The sequence below is a fragment of the Leuresthes tenuis genome, unplaced genomic scaffold (genome assembly GCF_036924035.1).
Source record: "Leuresthes tenuis unplaced genomic scaffold, fLeuTen1.0.hap1 SCAF_17, whole genome shotgun sequence".
In the NCBI taxonomy this organism is placed as follows: domain Eukaryota; kingdom Metazoa; phylum Chordata; class Actinopteri; order Atheriniformes; family Atherinopsidae; genus Leuresthes; species Leuresthes tenuis.
This window is the reverse complement of record NW_027325371.1, coordinates 33,203,660-33,230,919: the sequence shown is the minus strand read 5'-3', so window position 1 is coordinate 33,230,919 and position 27,260 is coordinate 33,203,660. Positions and strand designations below refer to the sequence as shown.

The 27,260-nt window shown below is 38.5% G+C and overlaps 2 protein-coding genes across 3 annotated transcripts in view; both read right to left on the bottom strand.

Moving 5' to 3' along the window:
* Positions 1 to 2,134, bottom strand: part of abcc1 (ATP binding cassette subfamily C member 1 (ABCC1 blood group)) — a 51,747-nt gene extending 49,613 nt beyond the window's left edge. For both annotated transcript variants that reach the window (XM_072369692.1, XM_072369693.1), the window contains exons 1-2: positions 1,919 to 2,134; positions 713 to 889 (exon numbers count right to left, since the gene is read on the bottom strand). In XM_072369692.1, the coding sequence (XP_072225793.1) occupies positions 713 to 889; positions 1,919 to 1,966 (225 nt within the window). In that variant the 5' untranslated portion in view covers positions 1,967 to 2,134. The remainder of the gene's footprint in view (positions 1 to 712; positions 890 to 1,918) is intronic.
* Positions 2,135 to 15,505: 13,371 nt separating this feature from the next.
* Positions 15,506 to 21,575, bottom strand: LOC140273238 (uncharacterized). Its single transcript, XM_072368752.1, has 6 exons — positions 20,674 to 21,575; positions 17,420 to 17,754; positions 17,159 to 17,227; positions 16,321 to 16,372; positions 15,847 to 15,883; positions 15,506 to 15,762 (listed from the first exon to the last, which is right to left on the bottom strand). Exons 1-6 carry the CDS (start codon positions 21,110 to 21,112, stop codon positions 15,720 to 15,722), a joined length of 975 nt encoding a protein of 324 aa, XP_072224853.1. The 5' UTR covers positions 21,113 to 21,575; the 3' UTR covers positions 15,506 to 15,719.
* Positions 21,576 to 27,260: the final 5,685 nt, after the last annotated feature.

The following is a 27,260-nucleotide window of genomic DNA, read 5'->3' as shown; positions in this document are numbered from 1 at the left end:
CTTTGACAGTCGCTGCCTAATTGGTAACTGCAATAATTATCATGAAAACAATATTGACCAAAAATAATCATGATTATGATTTTAATCAAGAAGTTTAAAAGTTATTGGAAATTCTGGTTATTATCTATTAGGAAATTACAAAAAACGTAAATCAACTAAACAGAAAACAATTACTAGAATTAAAGAATAAATTATTGTTATATTAGTCTAGTTAAAAAAAGAAGAAACCAGCTGACCAAGTAAAAATATTAAACAGGAAAATGAAAGAAGTGCTCATCTGCTTCCACTGCTGCTTCAAGTGCACATAAAATTTTTTTATCTCACTTGAATTGAGCAGTCTAAACGCTGCACTGGCCCTGGATTTTGAAACAAGACCGTCACAACATTTTAGTTGGACTGGTTAAACACCAGAGAAACTGTGGCAGGGAACCCACAGTGATCTGTGCTGCATGGACTAGAAAAACAATTCACATTTACTTCATTTATTTTATGTAACCAATCATAAAAACTATAAACACTTTTGATAATGTTGGACAGCACATCATATGAACAATTTATTTGCAACTTTAACTTCAATATCCTACATGGTAACATCCCATATAAAAGACGCAGCAGTGCTTGAGACTATTATATTACTGAGAGAGAAGAATGAACAGAATAAGAAACAACAGGCACAATTAGAAAGAATTCTAAAAATGATCAAATTACTCACAGTTTTAGCTTTGTTGAAGTGATTCATACATATGTAGCCACGGTCATGGCTGCAGAGGTAGATGAGGTAGATGGGAGCAATAATCCAGAGGTAGAGGCATGGTACCCAAACCAGGACAGTGTTTTGAAAACACTGGGTGAAGTCTGGATTAGAAGTATGCCATGTATGGTTCCAATCCTGGAGGAGGTAAAAAAAAAAAAAAAAAAAAGTAAAATTGTTACTATAGCAGCACAAGAAATGGCATGAGTTACCGCGCAATAGCTCAAAATTTCCTTGGTGCACCCTGAGATCAATGCAATGTGTAATTCCATGTACAATAAAACCCTTTAAAAAATAAAATAAGATTAGGTCAGTCAAGTAACACTTCAGTTTGCTGCAAAGTTCCCCTTTAAGGCTGTAATGATGTCCTTTTGCCATTAGGTGCAGAGGAACACCAACACACTGTTACACAACAATAAATTCTTTACCATGCTTATCTAAGCTTTTAACATGGATTTGTATCATAAAATGAACATCAAGGCAATGGAAGAACATACAAAAAAAAAAAAAGACCAATAGGAGGTGTCCTCTTTTTTTCCTTTCGAGGTTCAAGCTCATCCCAACTAACCAGGAGTTAATCTAGAGTTTAGACACAGGCACTTTGATTTGTAATGGGTGAAATGTGGGAACTACTCAAGTCTACTTTATGTTGTGAATTCTAATGAAGCAATTGGTGCCCATTAACACAGATAAATCCAACTTTAGCAGTTTATAGACCCATATGTGAGCCTCCATCCCAGAAAAAAAAACTTTATTTTTTCACAGGTATTCGTATTAATAAAGGAGAACTTTATTGACTATCAAAACTAATTCCAAAGTGCTTGTAAGACTGGTGTGATTTATGTAATGCTGCCAACATCGCGGGGTTACAGACATAACATCATACTGGACTTATTGAACTACCACTGAATTAGATATAGAATCTGATACACGATGATGCTGTGCGTGCGAAGTACTGCAACATCGTAACACTGCGCGCTGGACATTAACAATCGAGAAGTGGTTGAAGTCGGTTATGAAGGGGAGTCCAGGAGTGCTCCGACAGCGACAGGAAACACTGACTTACCGAGGCTAACTCACGTCCACTAGCATGTGCCGGTCGCAACGACAACTGTAAGACGCTTAAGGTAAAGGTGAGCTGCTGAGGTCGTGGAGAAAAATACTCACCCAAAAAGGATCAGAACTGTCGAGGCTACAGAACTTATCAAGCCCCATTGGCCTCTACGTAATGCAAGTTCAAGTCCTCGCGGTTTGAAGAGTCTTTGAACCACAACTGTTGTTTTGTAACCTGATTGTAAAAGCAAAGCAGAAGGCTGGCTCCTCCTCTTCCTCTTGAGTAGTTTCGAAATTAAACTAAAAAATATGTAGCGCCACCTACGGAAGCAGGGTGTGTAATACTGATCCTTTATACATCTGTAATGGTAAGCTTGCAGTTTACGGTGCTACCACCTCAAAGTAAATTTCTCTAAAAGGCTATTTTTTCAACGAAAATAAAAGTAATCTTTCTTATATTCTTGAAGTTCTCATGTTTTGATATAATAAGATGAAAAATGGAACCATATATTTGTATTTAGAGGAAAATTGTGGTGTCAATAGGTACAATGTTATTTTTTTCAAGGTGAAGATCTAGTTTTAGAGTCGGGTTATACTTAGATTATAGTTAGTGTTAAGCTACTTGTGATGATTAGGTTTTGTCAATAATCTTCCCATTGAGTTTGACAGCTGCCCCAGCGTCTGGTATGGAGATTAAAGGCGTACATACTCATCTCAAAGATCATGTTGAAACCGGTTACATGCTGCCATGCCGACACGGGCCTCCAATTGTCGGAATGGCGACACTTCATATTTTATCAAACGTCTCGTCATTCCGACACTTTTTTCCTCCTATGGTCGGAATGGCGGTATGTTTTTTTTTTTTTTTTTTTAACATACCGCCATTCCGACAGTTCCTTTTAATAGCCTATGTTTTACCCAAAACATTTTGCACTAATGAAGGCGCCGGCGCAAATACGCCCTAAAGTTTGGCGCACAAGCTCTGCACATGCAGAGGCCACAGCCTCGCAAACAAACTTTAATAATCTATTATCAAAAACCCCTGAAGTTTTAAATATAAAAATACATATATTAATGTAACTCTGGCGAGACTGAAACTGATTAAGCAGAAATACAGTGTCAGTGAGCTGTCACAGCAGCCAGCTGGAGCGGAGCTCTCCACAGATTACAATTACAGATATCACGGCTACTGCACAGGACACAGTTGCGAGCACTCTGTCTTGCCTTGCCAATAGGAGAGGAGAGAAATAACAGCATAGAACGTATACAACACAACAAAATGCAGTAAAAACGTTTTTCACGTGATTTATGAGTACTCGCTCCAATTTTGGGAAGCGCGGATGGGCTTTGCGCATTTGGCACAAACACACAGCCGTTGCGCAAGGCTTTCTACAGCCTGTTGATATCTTAAGGACCTAACTGGTCACACCTGGGAGTAAATGTCATGTAGAGATTGTTTTTACATGACATTACAGCTGAACATATAGCTTTCATCTACAAACCAACGTGGGAGAGCCCGAAGACGCATGTGCCAGACGCACATAGGCATGCGTAAAACCAATTTTGACCACTTCATGCTGTTTATTTGCTTTCTTTTAGTTAACTTTCGTTTCTTTTGGATTCTTGTGCGTGTTATGGAGCCGTTTCGGTCCATGTTTGTAAGCCTTTTTTTCCTGGATTAAATTTTCGGAAGTTGAAACAAGTGGCATAGGCTCCAGCCCACCCGCTACCCGATTAACGGATTGACGGTATAGAAAATAGATGGATGGATGAAACAAGTGGCATTGGAGTGTGTGATTGAAAACCACCGCGGTCTGTTTCTACTCCTCCAGTTGCCCAGACTTTGTGTTTTTAATAACGCTTACCTGTAAACATGTGTTAAACATTTAAATTGCATGAACAGAAAGAAGGGACTCACCTGTTGAGTAACGCACATTTCCTTATAGGGAAAGCCTTGTCGGAATGGTGGGACGTTTGCATGTCGGAATGGTGGGATGTCGGAATGGGTGTTGCCACCCGTTGAAACCCTGGGTATATGCTACTCATTATGTGTATAATACACATGAATTATTGTAAGACTATATAAATAATATATAGTCAGGTTTTGAAGATGGCGGCACGTACACACGCAGGGGCTCGGAACTCTTGGCTTTTTTCTATCTATTTATGTTTTTAGTTAGTTTTTTGCTGTCTTCCTGGACCCTCTGTACTCACATTCCCCACCCCCCTGTCCCCCTACAGACTAAAACACACACAGACACCTGGACCCCCTGCAGACTCTTTCACACCCGCTTGCTGCACCTCAAAGACTATGAAAACAACACAAAGGTGGCTGAAATAAAAATAAAACTTTAAAACTACAGACTAGCAACAAACACCATCAAAAAATGTTATCACATCCAACTGACACGTCCATGTCGTTACTATGGTTACTGCTAATCAATTCAATTAAATTCAGTTCAGTTTTATTTTTGTAGCGCCAAATTACAACAATTGTCTTCTCAAGGCACTTAAATAATATAGTCTAATTCAAGCCAATTGGAGTTCAATTCATTGTAATCATAATCCAATGAAATCCAATTAATTAATTTCAAAAGAATCCAATTGCCAATTAAAAAACAATATCCTAGCTAAGGAAACCAACAGATTGCACCGAAACTTGTCTTCAGTCCAATCTCCCGTCCTGAGCCTGAGGGACTGTGGAAAGGAACGACTCCCTTTAACAGGAAGAAACCTCTGGCAGAACCAGAACCAGGAAGAAACCTCTGGCAGAACCAGAACCAGGAAGGGTGGCCATCCGCCTCGACCAGCTGGGGTTTGAGAAGACAGAAAAGAGGGAAAAGAGGGGGGAAAAAGACCATGACACCATTCAAAGGATACCTGTTGGAACAGGGAAACACAAGTTAATAACCACAATAATGTCACATGTACATAATATCATTTGAGAAATTAAACAGGGGGAAAAGAGAGCAAAGTGAGGAAAGGTGTGACAGATGAGGCCCCCCAGCAGTCTAAGCCTATAGCAGCAGAACTATGGGATGTTTCAGGATTACCTGAGCCATCCCTAACTATAAGCTTTATCAAAAAGGAAAGTTTTAAGCCTAATCTTAAAAGTGGAAAGGGTGTCTGCTTCCCGGACATTTACTGGCAGCTTATTCCACAAGAGAGGGGCCTGATAACTGAAGGCTCTACCTCCCATTCTACTTTTAGAAACTCTGGGAACAACAAGTAAACCTGCAGTTTGGGAGCAAAGTGCTCTGTTAGGAAAATATCTTACAATGAGATCTTTAAGATATGATGGAGCTCGGTCATTAAGAACTTTATATGTGAGGAGAAGAATCTTAAATTCTATTCTGAATTTAACAGGGAGCCAATGAAGAGAAGCTAAAACTGGAGAAACATGATCTCTCCTGTTAGTTCTCATCAGAACTCTGGCTGCAGCATTTTGGATCAGCTGGAGGCTTTTCAGAGAATATGTGGGACAGCCCAATAATAAGGAATTACAGTAGTCCAGTCTTGAAGTAACAAATGCATGAACTAGTTTCTCTGCATCACCCTGAGACAGGATGTTCCTGATTTTAGCAATATTACGAAGGTGAAAGAGGGCAGTCCTAGAAACCTGTTTTATTTGCTGGTCAAATGATCAATTCTGGTCAAAAATAACTCCAAGGTTCCTCACTGTAGAACTAGAAGCCAAGGAAATGCCATCTAGAGTAACTATATAATTAGACAATTTCTCCCTGAAGCGCTCAGGTCCAAAGAGAACAACTTCAGTTTTGTCTGAATTTAAAAGCAGACAGTTCAGAGTCATCCAGGTCTTTATGTCTTTAAGACAGGCTTGTAGTCTGACCAACCTATTGGTTTCATCTGGTTTCATAGATAAGTACAGCTGAGTATCATCAGCATAACAATGGAAATTTATGCCATGCTGTCTAATAATGTTACCTAATGGAAGCATGTATAAAGTAAAAAGAATTGGTCCAAGCACAGAACCCTGTGGAACTCCATGACCTACTCTGGTGTGTGAGGAAGATTCTTCATTTACAAGAACAAACTGGAATCTATCAGATAAATATGACTTAAACCAGCCTAATGCAGTTCCTTTAATCCCAATAACATGTTCAAGTCTCTGTAACAGAATGCTGTGATCGATCGTATCAAATGCAGCACTGAGATCCAACAGGACAAGCACAGAAACAAGTCCGCTATCAGAGGCTAAGAGGAGATCATTGGTAACTTTCACCAGTGCTGTTTCTGTGCTATGATGCACTCTGAATCCTGACTGAAACTCTTCAAACAGATTATTTCTATGTAAATGATCACAAAGTTGAGCTGCAACTATTTTTTCAAGAACTTTAGACAAAAAAGGGAGATTGGATATAGGTCGATAATTAGCCAACACTTCTGAATCAAGAGTAGGTTTTTTAAGTAAAGGTTTAATTACAGCAACCTTAAAAGTCTGAGGTACATATCCTGTCAACAAAGACCGATTGATCAAATCCAATATGGAAGTGTCAGTTAAAGGGAAAACCTCCTTGAACAGTCTGGTTGGGATTGGGTCTAACATACAAGTTGATGGTTTAGAAGAGACTATTGCTGTTGTTAGCTCAGAGAGATCAACTGGACAGAAGCTGTCTAAATACAATTCAGGTTCTAAAGATACTTCTAAAGCTGCTCTACTTGATGATACATCAGTGATAATAGTGGGAAGGATTCCATTAATCTTCTCTTTGATAGAAACAATTTTATTGACAAAGAATCTCATGAAATCATCACTGCTGAGAGTTAAAGGAATACATGGCTCAACAGAGCTCGGGCTCTTTGTCAGCCTGGCTACAGCGCTGAAAAGAAACCTGGGATTATTCTTATTCTCTTCTATCAATAATGAATAATAAGCTGTTCTAGCTTTTATTAAACTATCTTTCCGGATTAATAGAGACTCTTCTAAATTAGAGGAACGCCACTGTCTCTCCAGCTTTCTTGCAGTCTGCTTTAAAGCAGCTGTGAATTATACCAAGGAGCCAACCTCTTCTGACTGATTACCTTCCTTTTCAGAGGGGCAACATTGTCCAGTGTTGTACGCATTGAAACTATAGTGCTGTCAACAAGAGAGTCAAGTTCTACTGGAGTAAAATTTAGGTAGCCGTCCTCTGTCATATCTGCACATGGCAGTGAAGAAAAGGATGATGAAATCAACTCTTTAAATCTGTTTACAGCATTCTCTGATAAACACCTTCTATATGTAAAATTCTTCTCAGAAGCTGTATAGTCAAGTAATGTAAATTCAGAAGTTATCAGAAAATGGTCAGACAAGACAGAGTTATGAGGGAACATTGTTAACTGTTCACTCTCAATGCCATAAGTCAGCACAAGGTCAAGGGTATGATTAAGGCAGTGAGTAGGTCTGTGAACACTTTGAGAAAATCCAATAGAGTCTAATATAGAATTAAAGTTAATATTTCGGCCGTCATTTTCAACATCTACATGAATATTAAAGTCACCCACTACAATGCCTTTATCTGAACTCAGCACTAACTGTGATAAAAACTCTGAGAATTCAGACAGAAACTCAGAATAAGGGCCAGGTTGTCGATACACAACAACAAGTAGAGGAGGTCTTGAAGTAACAGATGCATGAACTAGTTCCTCTGCATCACCCTGAGACAGGATGTTCCTGATTTTGGCAATATTACGAAGGTGAAAGAAGGCAGTCCTGGAAACCAGTTTTATATGAGTGTCAGATGATAAATTCTGGTCAAAAATAACTCCAAGGTTCCTCACTGTAGAACTAGAAGCCAAGGAAATGCCATCTAGAGTAACTATATAACTAGACAATTTCTCCCTGAAGCGCTCAGGTCCAAAGAGAACAACTTCAGTTTTGTCTGAATTTAGAAGCAGAAAGTTCTGAGTCATCCAGGTCTTTATGTCTTTAAGACAGGCTTGTAGTCTGACCAACCTGTTGGTTTCATCTAGTTTCGTAGATAAGTACAGCTGAGTATCACCAGCATAGCAATGGAATTGTGTGCCATGCTGTCTAATAAGGTTACCTAAAGGAAGCATCTATAAAGTAAAAAGAATCGGTCCAAGCACAGAACCCTGTGGAACTCCATGACTTACTCTGGTGTGTGAGGAAGATTCTTCATTTACAAGAACAAACTGGAATCTATCAGATAAATATGACTTACACCAGCCTAATGCATTTCCTTTAATCCCAATAACATGTTCAAGTCTCTGTAACAGAATGCTGTGATCGATCGTATCAAATGCAGCACTGAGATCCAACAGGACAAGCACAGAAACAAGTCCGCTATCAGAGGCTAAGAGGAGATCATTGGTAACTTTCACCAGTGCTGTTTCTGTGCTATGATGCACTCTGAATCCTGACTGAAACTCTTCAAACAGATTATTTCTATGTAAATGATCACAAAGTTGAGCTGCAACTATTTTCTCAAGAATTTTAGACAAAAAAGGAAGATTGGATATAGGTCGATAATTAGCCAACACTTCTGAATCAAGAGTAGGTTTTTTAAGTACAGGTTTAATTACAGCATCTTCTTTCTTCGTCGTTCTTAAGTCAAGCCATAGATACAAACACGGGGAGAACATGTAAACTTCACACAGAAGGGCCCCAGCTGGGAGTTGAACCTGGAACCTGGAACCCTCTTACTGTGTGGTGCTTGAAAATCATACATTTAGAAATACACATATATTTGTAAAAATCAATGCACAAGTTAAAAATAGGAAATTTGTATTTGTGGATAGCAAAACACATGTGCAACTCAAGGCATATTTGTAGATCACCGTCTGTGTATTTGCAGTTATTTTTTAGACAAATATAAGCCCATAAATGACTGCTAAAGACTCTTTGCACTAGGACGGGACGATTCTGTTTCTGCAAGTGACCTGAATCTGATTTTTTTCGCTCATAAGTGACCTATATTCGATTTGCTTTTGGCGCAAGTCACATTGAATCTGACATTTTCTAATCGGAATCAGGCCACTTTTAAATGTGGTACTGAATCGGATACGTATCTGATTTTTTTTTTTTTTTAATGCGACCACAGTCTGAACAGCCAGGTCGCATTTAATGTCATTAAATGTGCACTGTTTTGTGAAAAAATGACAAATAAACTTATTTGAAAAAGAGAAAATAAAGTGTACCACAGGCGGTGTAGGTACCAGATGTGCTCGGGTTACCAGACCGGGTTACCAGATCTGCTCGGGGCCCTGCGCCTATTGGCTGGACGTTGGCACGATGAAGTAAGGGAATGTGATTGGGAATGTGATTGGTCCGGACAACTTACTGAAGAGGTAAAAAAAACAACCTATTGAAGTCGTTTTCGCGGCTCTTCGTAGGAAACATGGATGGCTTTAAAAAGAAATCCAGCATTATCTTTCGAAAGGGACTTCACCTGATCATCTGATTCTTATGAAATGGGACGCAATGTAGTTTGTAATAAAGTTTCTATTAAATAACCTCATATTGGCAAAAAATACTTCATTCATAAAATGTAAATAGTGGGGTAAACGTAAACCCAAACAGGCGCAGGGCCCCGAGCACATCTGGTACCTTCAGCGGGAGTCTGGAACAAAATTAAAACAAACATGGAGGACAGCAATGAAGCAGGCGGTCAGTGGAGGGACAGTGAAGTTGTAGACTTTATTCGTATTTGGGGTGACACTTCGGTGCAAGCTAGACTTGAAGGATCTTATCGTAAACGATCTGTTTTGGAGATACTTTCGAGAGAAATGTCTGGACGGGGCCATAGAAGGATTTGGTTGCAATGCCAAAGAAAAGTAAAAAGCCTGAAGGCTAAATTCAAAGAGACTAAAGACGCGAACCAACGTAGTGGCCGTGGTCGAATTACGTGTCCGTTTTATGATGAGTTGGACCGTATATTAGGCAACAGGCCAAGCGTTCAGCCATTAGAACTATTAGACAGCTCTGTGGCTGTAGTTGAAGATGAACCCCAGACTCTGGAGAGTGAAACAAGCTGAGTTGGCAGGGATGAAATAGACGTCGACACAGGTAAGTTCACAATCTGACACTCACGCAATTATGGACCCAATAATATATAGTTTTACTTTTTGTCAGAAAAGTCTCCTAAATCCTTGTAGCAGGCACTGCGCAATGCAAACTTAACGTGACTGTTCTGTCACCTGTGGTATTTCGTCCACTTCAGTTTGATTTCTCATCCACGAGATGATAACGTTACAGACTTTTAAGTGGGGTTCATGATAATACTTGTTTATGATTGGTATGTTAGAAATTTAGAAAATTCTTGTACTGCGTCCATTTCAGTCAAACGTTGAACTCATTGCACTATGCACACAGTACCAAAAGTAAAACAACTACAGAGGATGTAATTCATGTCTGAGCATTTAACTCCCAGCGTATTTGCCCCCAAAAGTATGTGTGAAAATGTTGTATAGGTCTGGATTTAAAAAAAAAAAAAAAAAAGATCTAATCTCTGACACTGTGGCATTGTAATCTGATCTGTTTTTTGCCCTAGGAGATAACTCTATGTCTGATGCCATCTCATCACCTCAGCAGAGTGCAGAGGCCCATGAGACGACCACAGCAGCCACCAGGTCATCTAGAAGTAAGCAACAATATTAACAGTGATGGTTGTGATCAGGTGCTGGTGTTACTGTTTGCTTCAGGGCTGCAACAAGCTGATAGTAATAAATTATCAGTTGGTGAGACCGTAATCAGATACTAATTAAATAACTAGATTCAGTAAGTATTTATGTTATAAGTATAATTATTTTTATGGTATAATCTCTGTCCACCGTCAGCTTTGTCCCAGAAGCTATCCAGTTAAACGTGTCATAGAAATCTTAACTTTTATCATGTCTGCCCTCTACTACTTACCTTTTATTTTTCATTCTACCACAGAAACTATTGCAGCTACATCTTCCAAGACCAGAAAAAGTAAGACAAAAATGGAAACAGCACTTGAAGTCTTTGCTGAAAAGATTGGGAGTACTTTCAACAATGATGACAGTGAGCTTCAGTTGAAGATGCAAGCAGCACAGCATGCACATGAAATCAAGATGCTCACCTTGTTCAGTCAGATTATGGAAAGGTAACAACACTATCCACATCCACCTAATTACCAGGCACCAGTACATCCTCCAACAGCACAACCGTGCTTCCCTTCCAATGACTTGAGAAATGGACAATTTAAGCAAGTGTAGTGTCCAGGATTTTTATTTAATTGTTGCACATGACACACAGGACAAACCTGACATCTTATGTTTTGCACTACTTTCTGAAACTAAATATTTGGAAAATTACATGATGAAAGTTATTATTTTTCACAAAGAAAAGTCCCCTGGATTCTTTTTTTTTTTTAAATCATGTAAATGTTAACACTGAATACTGAGTGCTGATAGTTCAACGCTGGCTGTAGAAGAGCTCTGTCAAGGCCTCCCTCACTCTTGCTGGCTGAGCAGTATCTTCTGCGCCTCCACCTGCTGTTCTCTCATCAAGTGGTGCAGCTTGAGCAGGTTCTTCATATGCTTCACCATGTTTCTCACATATGTTGTTGAGTGTACAGCATGCACTTATGATGGTGGGGACAGAAGAAATATCCACATCCAGGCGCTTACCCAGGCACCTCCATCGCCCATTAAGTCGCCCAAAGGCACATTCAACTGTCATTCTAGCCCTGCTGTGTCGCTCGCTGAAATGATTTTGCTGGTCTGTCAGAGTCCCGGTGTCTGTGTAGCCTTTGACTAGCCAGGTTCGCAGGGGGTATGCAGGATCACCCAGCAGCATTATTGGCAATTGGATGCCGTTGATCTCTTCAGTGTCCTAAGATAGGTTCCGGTGTTCATTTGTGCCAAAAAGAGACTGCTTGCCGAAAAACGACTCCCATCCATGGGAACGCGCATCAGTTCAGGGGAAGTGGGCGTAGGTTTACTCGTAGATATAATATACGGTCAGCTGGCAGACGCAGCACTGAGAGAAATGTTTTTTTTAATAGTTATAATGAAGTAGATGTAAATCGTTATTACCCACCATTGATATCTCAATATGTGTTATATGACTGCTATCTAATATGACGTTAAAACTTTCTACATTCTTATCTGCAATTATCTGCATTAATCTTCAGAAAATCATTGAAACTGAGGTATTGAAATACATTTATGTAAGTAACTTTTAGGATAACTTGTACTTTTAACAGTACAATTATGAATACAATAATGCAGTATATAAAGAACTGTAGACTCTGTGTTTGCCAGGTGCATGTTCAGTAAATTTGGTCAAAATCACTCCTTGCAATAAAGATTTACAGGGTGCAGTCGCTTTTTGGCAGGAGAAGCCCTGCCAAAAAGCGACTGCATCCTGTAAATCTGGATTGAGAGGGGTTACATTCTCTGTCTTTTCAGCATTAATAGTAGAGGAAACCAGGTGCATGTACAAGGAATTTGGTCAACATCCCTCCTTGCAATAAAGACTTACAGGGTTCAGTCGCTTTTTGGCAGGAGCGACAGCACCCTGTAAGTCTTTATTGCAAGGAGGATGAGAATGTTATGCAGAATGTAAAGGTAATCCGTTCCAGTTAGTCTACAATTCCAAATACTTCTCCGTGCGCAAGTTGCTGTTATTGCTCCGCATAGAGCCATCATTGCCATCTGAATTTTCTTCCTCCTCTTCCTCCTTCGTGATGTCACCCACTCACACATTTGCCGGCTGCCGCCACACACTATTTTTAGCATTAAGCCATACCGCAGTACCGCTTGCCATTTTCATGGTTGCTTCCCTAAACACCATTGTGGCTTGCTCTATGAGCATGATGTCATCAATGATCAACTGCGCATACGAGTCACTTCAGGAGCGTGAGTTGTTCACACAGCAATGCATAGACAGGCCACATCGAAGAGGTAATGTGAACAGCCAAACAAAAAAATCGGATTTGAGCAGTAAATCGGAATTTTGCATTAAAACCTGCAGTCTGAACGTAGCCAAAGTGTGAGGCTAGGCAAGGTAAGGACATCACATTTACATGCAATTAGACACTGGGGCACTTTCTATTGCATGTTGTGTGTTTGTTGTGTAGTGTCGCACCCAGGTGATGAGGGGCACTTTCCCAGTAGTCTGCCTCCCACTGAGGCCCCAGCCCACTGATTTTAGTCTTTTATTATAATTATTAATACTTTGTGTTATGGTTGGTAATTTTAGTCAATGTTTGTATAAATAAAATGACCTTTCTTATATTCTATGTCTGCATTTTCTTCTTTCCAGCAGTTTTTATCCCTCATTTTGTCCAGGTTTAGTTTTAATTACCGGTAGTATTATTTTTAATGAACTTATTTTCTTATTTAAACATACTGTCTCTGCCTCCTCAGTGGACACAGTTCAATGTCCTTGTCCACCCACTCTTTGTAACACTGCCAACCCCACCACCAGCTATATCACAAAGTATAGCTTACAAAATGTTAGACGTTAGGTAGAGACAGGGGCACTCTTTCTATGATTTAAATTAAAATTTCGATAGTTTTTAAGTTTTAATGTAAACAGCTACCTCATAGCGGAACTAATGAAATAAAACCAATAGTTTTTGGCCTCACACTGCCTTTATCAGGGCTTAACAATGAAATGAATGTATATAAATAGTAGCATAACATAGCTAATGTTGCTATTTCTAGATATCATTAGCAAGAGGCTAATGAACACATTAATTCACATTAGGCTATTTCTATCTGTTCCATTGCATACATAATACTCAGAGACACTGACACGATGGCATAATGCATATCTTTATCTTTTGTCCTTTTCTCCTCTTCTTCTTTCCTTCTTTTCCTGAACTGGGCAAGAACAACTGTGGTTAAACCAACAGGTGTTTTGACCAAAGCCTGTCTCATACATCTCAATAAAACCTTAGAAATTTGCATCAAATTGTTAAAACAAGGCATGATAGGGGATAATGCGTCAACTTAGAAAAGGAGTGTATTGGGGATTAAGACCCCAGCCATGTCTTGCTAATGTAGGTTCACAAATTTGCCCCTCATAATCTTCAGTGATCAGCCACCACTGAAACCCATTCCCCATGGGAAAGGGAGATGGTTCATGATGGAGACAGAAATATGGTCAGTCAGGAGATGGTAAGTAAAATGTGCATCCTGCAGGCACCTGATTACTAGTCCTCTGTTAATTCCTTGTTTCCATTAAAACACATTGTAAGTCTCTCTGGATTGTTGTGCTCTTTATTGTGCTGTGTTGTTGTGATGCAAATAATGTGTGCTTTTGGCTTTTTTATAAATGAAAATTGAATTTGAAATGATCTATTTATATAATTAAATGTAAATAAAAACTAAACTGTATGTATGTATGTATGTCTGTATGCTCCATCTGGGGTCTCTTGAATTAAATTGATTTGAAAAAACCTTTCCACTTCCAGCTCCCTATACTCTCCTATACTCCCTGCTGCCCGGGCTACTTTACAACTTTCTGCATAAAAAAATATTCATTTCATCGAATTTTTTTTCTATGCTGTATTATTACCAAATGTTAATCCCATACATTGTGCCAACATGCCTTTATTTCACAATGGCTGAATAATGTTATCTGAGGTTTTGTGCCTTGCTCTAGTCTAGAGTAAAGTCTACCTAGTGTGCTTTCATGGCAATGTTTATAAATAGAACTCTGCTTTCGGCACTTTGTTTTTATACATTATAAAAAACATTTTTATACATTTTACACATTTTAAGATTTTGGTGCATCATTTTACACCATTAATATAACAAGTCAAAGGGTTAGGATTAGGTTACAGTATAGTGGAGGGTCTCCTGCTATCACATACCATGAAATGCTTAGAGCAAAAGTATAGGGCAGGATGTCATTTCCTCAAAATAGGTAGCGTAAAATGACATGCAAAGCAAAAGCTGATGTTTTCAAATGCTAATTCTTTCAACTCTTTAAATTTCTGTGCCAAAAGTCAACATCACTAAGGTGAGCACTATAAAACTTCTGTACAGCAGCTGAACAATTTAAAGCTCTGTTCTGGAGATATACTTTTTAATGACTGTATATCTCTTTTATAATATCTTCTTCATGTTCGCCGTCACACGGTATGTGGATTTATTATTTGAGTTTTAAAGTCAATCTAGAAGAGGTTATTACCTACCTCGTATCTATCATCCTTGCTCTCTTACACAGGATTAGCTGGGATTATCCTCCAGATCCCCATCACAAATCAAAATTAAGAACTGACTCAGGTCCAAGAACTCTTTCTCCTTTGGATAAGAACGCCTCCTGCCCTATGCCATGCTCTAGGAATAAACTGTTTCTCCCAAACTATTCTTAATTGCCTCCACAAAAACCTTAGGATATCAGGTGCTCTTTTATAAACACGGTAGATGACTCCATCTGGTCCTGGGGCCGACAAAACCTCTGACTACCTCCCCGACCTCTTTCCACATAGGTGTTCTAACATCCATCTTATGAGTTTCCTTTATTCAACAGTCATTTAAATCCACACATTCTGTCAGTGTTTTAGTCAGCTGAAAAATGTCTCTATTTTCTTTACAGTAAATTGCACACAGGAGGTTTTTGGCCATTTTTAACTCTGAAGTGAAGTGGTGTATTCAAAGATGAAAAAGATTATTTTGTTGAATACAATGCTCCACACAGTCAGACTATAGAGTATTTGAAAATGAGATTGAGCACTAAAAATATCCCTTTTTTATTTGATATCATCCGGAATTACTTTAATAACATTTTCCTTAAAAGTACAACTTGTACACAATTACACAAATATATATTAAGGTTTGTTTGAATAATTTCCATTCAATCATTGAAAAGCAAATAGGTTAGCTTCCCAACAGAAATTACAAAGATAAGGAAAATCAGAAGTGAAGGTGAACAACATTAATTTGGCCACATGGTGGCAACATATAGTTTGGTTCAGTTGGCATCATCATCATCATCAAAGACATCAGCTACAGTCCTGTGGGCAACGAGACAGGGAGTTTATAAACAGTAGTTCACAAAGTAGTTCCACAGTATTTGGGTTAGTGTAAATTACACTTACTTGTAGATTGATCCTGTCACTTCATCAACAAATCCTCCTGGAGAAAAGAAAAAGATTAAGTAAGAGTGAAGTAGAGCCAACAAACTATATATAACTGTATAGTTAGCATTTCACACCACAGGGAAAACCCCTGCCTTGCAATACACTGCAACTTGGAAATCACATTTTACTTATTCTTATGATGCTTCAGGATTATAAATGACTTATTGCACAGCCAGATTTGGTCCTCTCTGCTTGAGTATGGGAAAATAAATCTCAATTTTTTTTTAACAAACATCTAACTCTTTTGTCTTGCCTTCAGTTTTAAGCACAGTTCAGGGTACCCTGTTCTTTAGGAACTATTAATTATTTTTTACAGTAGCATATACTGTAGCAGGGGTAGCTGATTAAAATGAGAAAGCAAGAAGTTTTCTTTTTGTGATCTGATCCTGAAAAAAGAGCTTTTCTCACTGTGGGTAACTTAAATGTACTCACCAGGCTTGCAAACTGTTTCGCAAAGAGTACACACGTGGCAGAAACTGCACATCTGTGAATAAAAAGAAACAGCATTTGTTACCATTATCTCTGTTCCTGCTTGGATTGTTTCCAAATGCTCCTGTTTTGTCCCACAGCCCAAAAACAAGCACGGGAAATGAATCTGGGTTTCTAGATTAACTGTGAGAATGAGTAGTAGACTGTTTTTTGTTAGCCCTGTATTGGACAGGTGGCTTTTGAAGGCCAGGGATAAACTCTATCCCCCTGCAACAACGCAACAAGAGTATTCAGTCACTGTGAGTTTGAACGACTGTTAATGAGCTGATGTGTAACAGGTAAAGTTTAACATTTTGTTTTTACAAGTTATCAGCACAAAACAAGTGGCGAAGTTCAAGTCGATTGAAATAATTTTTCATAAGCATTTCTAATGTACATGTATCTTTTAAGTATTGGACAAACTGAAGTTTTGACCTGATGAAAGTACTAGATAAAAGATCAGAGCATTTTGGTCAATGAATGCTTACAGTATGTTCTACAATATGTCTCCAACAAACTTCAAGGTTGTCCACCTGACACTTTTCAGAATATTTCCATCAAAACTAAAATTATGGTCAACAGTATCACCTGAGTCATTAGGATTCAGCTGATGTAAATAAATATTCTGGAAATTTGATTACACTTTTTACTTAAATTATTGGCCAGGGGAAAATATTTGTTCACATTTGTGTTGTAAAGTACACGCAGAGGCCCCTGACCGTAGACTGAGGCTCTCTTTTGCTTTGGGGCTTGAAGAGATCATAGACTGAACAGCAGTCACATGTAAAGTATACTATCTCACCTTGCAGTCATCACAGTGTTCAGACTTGTCTCCTTCTTCACAAGGACATTTATCACAGCTGTCACAGTGCTGGAAGAAAGCATGTCAGTTTATGAATAAATCAAATCTGTTTTTATGAGTTTATCTATGCATTGTCTCCATTTCAACATCAGCTTCTAAAATATTTGACATACTCAACTCACTGACTTAATTTTGTTGGACTCTAGTTTCCTATGCCTTAGATGATAACATTCAATTTCTCAAATCAGGTTTCAGACGTACCTCACAGAATTCACAATACGAGCACAGAGAGCCTTTGTGGTAAGCACCACTGTCATCATCTTTGTCATCATCATCACCATCGTCATCATCATCATCATCATCATCATCATCACCATCGTCATCATCATCATCATCATCATCATCATCACCATCGTCATCATCATCATCGTCATCATCATCGTCATCATCATCGTCATCGTCGTCATCATCATCATCATCATCATCATCATCATCATCACCATCGTCATCATCATCATCATCGTCATCATCATCATCATCATCGTCATCATCATCATCATCATCATCATCATCATCATCATCGTCATCATCACCATCTGCAGAAAGTGTAAATAAATATATGACTTTAGAACTAAAGTATATTGATATTAAGTTCAACACTCAGTAATGCTAAATCAAGATAAGAGTTACATCACTGAGATGATAGAGTAGCCTCTCCTGGTTCAGGTTGGGAGCAAGGGTTAGTAGGCAGGGTTTTCAAGGGAGTGGAGTCTGACCATCCAACTCTACCTGCGTTCAAATTGTTTGTCGTTGTACTTTAAAAGGAGCGCCCACTGATGCATAACCCTGCTCACTAACTCTTACCCTTATTGGTCAAACTGGGTGTGGGAAATGTTGGATTTGGGTGAGCCAATCATGGATCACTCCCAGACATACTTGTGATAATGTGCACTTAAAGTGGGCATGAAGTTTATTGTGACTTTAGAATATCTCAATTGTTTATTCAAACTTGAATGAAATCCATAAAATATTGATATGATGATGGGTTTCTTAACTACAGCCAGCTTTTTGTAACTTGTTTCTTATATTAATGTTGATGTAATGCATCAGTGAGAGAAATATTTTACTGATTTCCCCTAGAATAATGCCAATATTTTCAAAACCAAAAAAATGGCCCTTCACAAAAGACCATAATTTTTGGAGCATAAATTAAAAACTACAAATACATAGCTGTGTATTCTGGGTAAAAAAAGTCTAAGTACCTAATATTTGTAGTACAGAATATAAGTAAATGCATTTTGTTGAAATATATTCTCTGTGACCAGTTAACATTATGAATATTGCAATCTGAAAATATATGAATTATGTGAATAGATATAAATTTTGACTGAAATATATATATTTTTTCATCAGCAGTAAGAATGCCATTTTAGATAAATAGAATTGTACTGAATGTTAAGTACATGCATTTCATTAAAATTACTTAATAGTTTCAAGTGTTTGAAATGTGTTAATCTTTGTCAAAATAACCACCCAAAAATATGTCATCAAGATATCAGAGATTTTTCCTCCCTTTATTTCAATGAACACTGTTGCAGTTATATTGCACTTGAGCACTTAAGCTCACCGCACCCCTCTCCCCCACCTCAACCTCTTCTCTCAGATTTTGTACGTTTCCTGAATAAGCATTTACAGCACATCGAATAAAAACTGGTGTCAAAACAGATACTCACTCAGACAGGTGTCAAACATCTGTAGCTCTGGTCCTCATACAGGCAACATGATCAAATGCATTTGTACAGATCTCAGATAAATCTTACTCATCATGCAGTTTTACAGCTCAAATTCTAAACATATGTCTTTGGTAACAAATTTACATTTAAGCAGTTTATGATCATTTGATTTATTAATGAATGAAAGTAGGGTTAAAGATGTATTGACATTCATAATTTCCACAAGATTGTTCACAAATCACAGTTTTGTGAAGAGAAAAAGCAGAAAACCATTTCATCTCTTAACAATTTGATTAAAAAAGAGATGTTTCTCTCTTTTCCCAAACACTCTTTCCCTGACGCTCTAAAAATCTAATCAACAAATCCACAGACGTAACATTTCAAAACAAGTGGGTTGTTACACATATGATAAGCCTAGTTTTACAATTAACTTATTTTCAACTTGTATCTTATTAAATCAGTGTAAAATAAACACTGATGAGCAAGGGTGTTAAAGCATATAACTCAAAATTTAATTTTCATGATTATTTGAAGTTACTAAAGTGTGCATTGAAAGCCATTTTCATTTAATGACTCAGAATGTCAGCATTTTAGAAAAATTAAATAAGGTAATACAGTGTTAACAGATACATGAGTGAAAGCTATTCTTTTTCCTTTCTTTAGCAATTTTACAAGTACATACACAAGACTTGAAAAATCAATTCAATGCATTACACACGTCCTCAACAGTCAGTAACATAAGCGCTTCCCAGAGAAAGAAAGAGATTGAGAGATATGGAGAAAGAGAGAAACTTTAAATCTGCTGGTAATTTAAGTTTTAAAGTTAACCAATTTAGATGGTGGCCCTCCTGCACCTCCCCTCTCGCTTTATTCTCCCTCGGTCTGTTTCATTAGCAATACCCATCCCTGATTCACTTGCTATATCACTGTCTCTCTTTCTTTCTCTGCAAGTTCATATAAAGACACATATGCATCTCATTCTGATCCAAAACAAATGTGAATGGAAGATCCTAGTGGAGGAACTATATTTTCAAACGAAACACAAATCAAAAGATCTTAGAATAGTGACCCCAATGACTGATTTCCAAGATGGGCTTGGCTCATGTGAAATTGGTTTTTGGTTCTTTCTCTCTCTCTCAAATCAATGCTTCTGCAGTCCCCAAGTTCATATCTAGTGCACTGTACGAAGGACTTCGGACAGTTGGACTTCAGATGGGCCAGTTCAATTTCCCCAGAGTGCTCATAACTCTAGTTAAGCAGGGAAAAGAACACAGTGTCAGAGACAGTAAGGGAAATGGACAGCTGGAAAGGGGTGGAGGAGGGACTGTGATTACCAATGAGCTCTGATACATGAGATAATACACTGACAAAGAGACGTTGAAGTTGTACGACTGTGAATCGGAGGGGAGTGGCTAACATGACACTTAGCTCCTCCCCTTTTGCACACTGTACAGCAATGCATTTGCAAACATTTGTATCTGAACATATTGTTCACTCTAACATCAGCTGTCACTTACCATTTAACTTTAAATATATCAGTTTATGTTAATAAAACATCTATGCTTCAGAACTGAGTCATTTTTTATTGCTAATTTAAATTAACAGTCACATTCTGACAGCAACAGTACTTGACATGATTTTCACTGAAACACAAAAGTCAGTTACAGCTGATGCAAGAGCGAAACACAGTTTGCAGTGTAGTGCAGGTGCAAATGTGTGTATATATGCCGACACATGAAAAAACAAAGGGATGTCAGATCAATTGCATCTAAACTGACTGACCTTCATGATCATCATCGTCATCATCGTCGTCATCATCATCATCATCATCATCATCATCATCATCGTCATCATCGTCGTCATCATCGTCGTCATCGTCATCATCATCGTCATCATCATCGTCGTCATCATCGTCATCATCATCATCGTCATCATCATCATCGTCATCATCATCATCATCGTCGTCATCATCATCATCATCATCATCATCGTCGTCATCATCATCATCATCGTCATCATCGTCATCGTCGTCATCATCATCATCGTCGTCGTCGTCGTCTTCATCGTCGTCATCATCATCATCGTCGTCATCATCAGCCATCAGACCTTGCTCAGAGCGGAATGGCAGATCTTGTGCCTTTGCCATGGGGGCCAGTGGGGTGTGAAAGGAGCAGAGCAATGCCAGCAGCAATGCAACAATCAAACTTCTCAGTGATGCCATGTTCACAGCCAAGACTGAGTCAAGTGATAGGGAAATGACCTGGAATCACTGCAGGAGTCCAGCACTGCAGCTTTTTGCTTATGTACCCCCAACAGACACAACCTAACAAATTCAAACCCACTCAAGAGTTGCACACACTCAGACTGACCTCTACAGTACTGAATGGATACCAATTAGCAGCATCCAATAGGCAAGGTTATGTGCAGAGAAGATATTCCAAGCAGATATCTAGATATTCGCTCCCAAGTCTGGGAAAAAAATTATCCTCAAAAATGCAGTTTTCTTGCCTTAAATCTGAGGCCACTTTAAGACAAAGTGTCTTAATGTCCACTTGAATGATCAGTTAAGACTCCAGTAATAAACTGAGAGGAGATCCGTCAGAAACTGGTCAATGCTGAAGGCACAGACAGGACTAATGTGAGAGCGACAGAAAAAGAGTGAGACCGACCTATGGGGTAAGCTGAGAAGAAGGGGGGCAGTCAGAGTGACTGACAGGGGCAAATGCTGGTGGGCAGGCCTGCTCTATCCATAAGATAAGTTTCCAGTAGTAGAGGGGAATGGTTTGTGGTGGTATAAGGTGCAAGTAAGCCATAGCTGCTTCTCCATCATCATCAAATGTCTGAGTTTAGAGTCACATTGTCGGAGTAGTTTCGGGCAAATAATGTGACCATAATGTGAGGGAAAGTATCATTAGTTGGCATGATAAGGCTGAGATTCTATACTATACTATGCAGACTATAATTTGCTACAATAACTTTGTTAAGGTGTAGGTGTCCGAATATATTGTCTCTTTGGCAGTACAGACAAGGAACGACAATGCTGGTAAATGAGTTGCAAAGCTGGTTGGTCTGTCCATTCTACTGTGTTCCAGTAATAGGTTCTCACTATGCCGTGGTCAGAGTTCCATGACATTTGGTCTTGGTATCTATGTTCTCAGAGTGAGATTATTAACTATTACGGTGCATCTCTGACCTTTCTACTGGAGTGCCAACATTACTCTTTCGCCAACCCAACATTCCAATTATTTTTGGATTTCTAGGATGTTCCACTGCGGAGATTGATTGTTGTATGAAGTTGAATGCAAATAATCATGGAGCCAAACACAAATATAGAGTTCTAAAACAGACAATGCCAGTGCATAATGGAAAGGAACAACTTCTAGATTTATATCATGATCACGTTTATGTTTACAAAATTGTTTACACTAACCTAAATATTACCCTATTTACTACAGTGGAACTCAGTGCTGTCATCGAACATCTGTGGTGCACACATCTGCTATAAGCATATCCATGTTCCTAGGGAGAAAAATCTATTTGGTTTTGATGATCCTGGGCCTCTCACTGCTCTCAAGACAAACACTTTTATATTAAAAAATAGCTAAAACGTTATTTTGTTGAATAACATGATCATGATCATGATCATGAGGTCTGCTATTTTTTACTAGGTATTAAATACTATCAGACACTGGACCATCGTCTGGCCATGTTTTCCTAAATTATGTCTCATACATTCAGTAAATCAATTATGCTGATGTAGCTAAAGCGTATGTGCTATTAAGCTTCGGTGCCAAGCAAAGACACTGATCTGTAGCCCATCTACTTTTCCTTCCCCTACACGCTATCCCCAAAATAGATAGACTTCTGCAGGGAGGATTTGAAAACCACTCTATTTAAAACCACACACTGTGAGAGTCAGTGTAATATGAGCCTCCCTGGCTCTCTCTGTTGGACCAACACAGTATCTCCCATCTTCAGCCAATTCTCACTTCCACATGTGGGGAAAATAGAAGTTGGTGAGAAGAACACTGAGATATTGCCTTAACCAAACTTGATTAAAGTTAATAAATATTACTCAATTATTTGTTTCACAATTTCTTGATACTCATGATATAATCAATTAACCTATTTTGTACACATGATAAAGTAAATGAAGAATAGCCACTCAAAATTTTGAGTCGAACAAAAATGCTGCCAAATGTATTGATTCTGTAATTATGCTTACATGGGTATATTTGCAAATTAATTATTGCCAATCAGGATTAAATAAATGTTGATTTTTTCTTGTCTACAAAGGGCAGTCATGTGGCAACTTGGGGAATCTGTTTAAGCTGTTGCTCTCAACTCTTATGTAGTCCCTTGGTCAAATAAAACATGTGCCCTAAAACATGTGCTCGTTCAACCAACAAATCCCAGCCCACCTCTTTCAAAACAGTGGAGACTGAGTCAGCATCACCAGTTATCAGTCATTATTTATATATTTGTATAGTAAATATATCATAGGTTTAAGAACATATTTGCAATTAAGTTTCTCATGGTGATACACAAGTAGCAGTGAAAAACAGCTGAGCAAAGGATAGAATGAGATTGGAGATCAGATCGAGATGAAGACTGCAAAGTGGCTGAAAGTGGAGATGAGTTCAGACATGCCAAAGACATGTCTTCTCTCTCAGTTTGGACCATGAGTCTACTTGCATTGACCAACTAGACCCATTTACTTATGTCCCAGCTTCTGCTGTCAAATATTCACCTCAGAAAACTTCTTTATACCTTTTTTTCTTTTGTGCTTTATCTGAGGGAGGATATTGGCAAAGAGGAAAAATAAACATACTTACACATGACATTTTACTGTTTAGGTAAAAACAAACAAAAAAGAGATGCTGGAACATGTGTTGTGAGATGACAGTAAGTGAACTTCATCAGCCCATTCATCAATCAGATATGAAATTCCCCAGCAGGATTCATTTTCATCTCTGAGTTGAATCCAGTGCCAAATTCATCCCAAGCACTTTCCATTTAAGGACTGCCTAAAGAGGGAAATCACTTTCCAAGATACAGTTACCCAAGGGGAGTGGTGTGTGTTTGTGTGTTGTGTGCATTGAGCAAGTTAGAAGATTAATTTGAAGCTTTAAATAATGATGGACAAAAATGAACAATTCCTCTCCTCATTTTACGAGTAAATTTAAATTAAGTCTGCACAAAAAGATGCCACCAAGAAATAACCATAGGCCTTTATGTTCAAGCCAGACATGACATTGGCTCTTGGCTTTTTCAGTTTACGTTGCTTTTATATTTTTTATACAAATAAGTAGCCAATGAAATGTATACAGTGGCTTGCTATTGTTCCCCGTGGTGTTATAAACATCTTTTGCATTACAACCTGTAACTTAAATTCACTTTTCTCTTCATTTGATCAAATGATCAGATTAGATCCACACAAAATAGTCTAATTGCTGAGGTGAAACAAATTTAAAAAATAATTTAATCTCTGAAAAGAAAAGAAAAAAAAGAAAAAGGGGTTCTTGCATATACACTCACAGGCACACTTTTATTAGTTACACCTTGCTAATAAAAGGTTGGGCCCCCTTTTGCCTTCAGAACTGCCTTAATTCTTCATGGCATACTTTCAACAAGGTGTTGGAAACATTCCTCAGAGATTTTGGTCCATATTGATATGATAGCATCATGCAGTTGCTGCAGATTTGTGCATGCACATCTATGATACAAATCTCCCGTTCCTCCACATCCCAAAGGTGCTTCATTGGATTTTAGATCTGGTGACTGTGACTGTATTGGAGTACAGTGAACTAATTTTCATGTTCAAGAAACCAGTTTGAGATGATATGAGCTTTGTGACATGGTGTATTATCCTGCTGGAAGTAGCCATCAGAAGACGGGTACACTAAGGTCATAAAGGGATGGACATGGTCAGCAATAATACTCAAGTAAGCTGTGGCATTTAACAATGCTTAATTGGTACTAAGGGGCCCAAAGTGTGCCAAGAAAATATCCCCCACACCATTACACCATCACTGCCAGGCTTAACCGCTGATACAAGGCAGGATGGATTCATGCTTTCATGTAGTTTACGCCAAATTCTGCTCCTACCATCTGAATGTCGCAGCTGAAATCGAGACTCGTCAGACCAGGCAACGTTTTTCCAACCTTCTATTGTCCAATTTTGGTGAGCCTGTGTGAATTGTAGTCTCAGTTTCCTGTTCTTAGCTGACAGGAGTGGCACCCAGTGTGGTCTTATGCTGCTGTAGCCCATCTTCTTCAAAGTTCAACGAGTTTTTCTGCATTCTTTGGTTGTAATGAGTGGTTATTCGAGTTACTATTGTCTTCCGAACTAGTCTGTTGTTCATCTCGAACTAGTCTCCCCATTCTCCTCTGACCTCACACATCCACAAGGCATTTTTGTCCAGTTTCTTAGTCCAAGTACTCAGACCTAGCCCATCTGGCACCAACAACCATACCACATTCAAAGTCACTGAAATGGCCTTTCTTCCCCATTCCGATGCTCGGTTTGAACTTCAGCAAGCTGTCTTGATCACCTCTACATAGGGATGTGAATCGGTAACTGGTTCTCGAAGAGATCCGGCTCCCAGTAGTTCGATTCCGTGGAATCGTTAATCCGCCTGCCTAACGATCCCATTTATAGGTTCTGCTAATATCTGACGCATTCGCACGATGGCATCATGTGCACGCTTCGTACTTTGGCTCAGTTTCCAACATGGCGTTGAGACAGAAGCGCTCAAAAGTTCAGTTATATTTCACCAAAAAGGACAATACTAGGGCCAGTTGCAACAGGTGCAGAGCTTTGATCACATCAAAAGGGGGAAATACCTCCAACATGCTGAAACATTTACCCACACAGCATGCAATTACTTTGCACAAATGTTAAGTCTTTGATACACTGCTGGTTGTCACTCTCGCCTGCATTCAAAACTTGAGAGCCCTGTAATGTAAAACTTCCAGGTCCTGTTGATTGTAATAATGTTAACGATATAGTGTATGAATAATTTCCATCTGATATTAACATTTAGTTGATGACGACTGCAAAAATGTGGTGCAGGCTCAGCGACAGGATCAGGGGCAGGCTCCCACATACCTGTAGCTACCCATTTCATCGAGGCAGGGAAAACTAAAATGACAGAGGCGAAATTAGATCAAATGTCGGTACATACTTGAAATTAAAGTGTTACTGCGACCAAAGCCATTTTTACTATATATAACTGTATGAGAATCGATAAAAGAACCAATAAGGAACTGAATCAATAAGTGATATCGATAATGAAACCGGAATTGCTAAATTCCTAACAATTTCCATCCCTACCTCTACATGCCTAAATGCACTGAGATGCAACCATGTGATTGATGATTAGCTATTTGTGCTAACAAGCAAATGAACAGGTGTACCTAATAAATTGGCTGGTGAGTGTATATTCACCTCCTCTGCTATGAAGTCCCTGAATATGAAGTCACATCACATCAGTAGCTAAATAATACAAATACAAGTTAGCTTTCTCAAAATAATGTAATTTCCCTTTGGGATAAATAAAGTATTTTTTCATTTAATTTAATTTAAAAAAAGATCCTCCTGTTCGCAATTGAAGTGTCACATAAATTCAGTATATGTGCTCCTGAAGAAGCTGGAAAGCTTCAAAGTGAATGCTGGTGTATCTGCCCAAAGGACCATACACAGAACCAGGCTTTACCGTAGAGTGGCCAGAAAAAAAAAACATTTGTTACAGAATTAAGTGAGAAAGCATGTTTAAAGTTCAGCAAAAGGCATGTGGGATATTCCCCAAAGATTTGGAAGAAGATCCTCTTGTAACATAAAAACTAAATTGAACTATTTGGTGTTTAAGAAAATTGTGTAAAAAAAGAAAAAAATGTATGTCTAGTGCAAACCCAACACTTCACATTATCCCAAGAACACCATCCCCACGAAAAGACATCGTGGTGGCAGCAACATGATACAGGAATGTTTTTCATAGGCAAGGACTGGGACACTGATCAGAATTGAGGGAATGATGAATGTTGATAAATATAGTAAAATTCTTGAGGAAAACCTGTTTAAGTCTCTCACAGATTTGAGACTGGGATGGAGGTTCATACTCCTGTAGGATAACGACCCAAAGCATAGTGCTAACTCAACACTCAAGAGGTTTCATGGAAAAATTTTAAATGTGTTGAATGGTCTAGTCAAAAGCCAGACTTCAATCCAATTGAGAATTTGTAGCAGGACTTAAAAACTCAAAGATACAGACATAGCTAAAGAAACTTTTTTATGTGTATTATACTTTGTTAGCTTCACAATAACAAATAATTAACTCTCTAAATGCCCATTTTAATTCCAGCTTGTA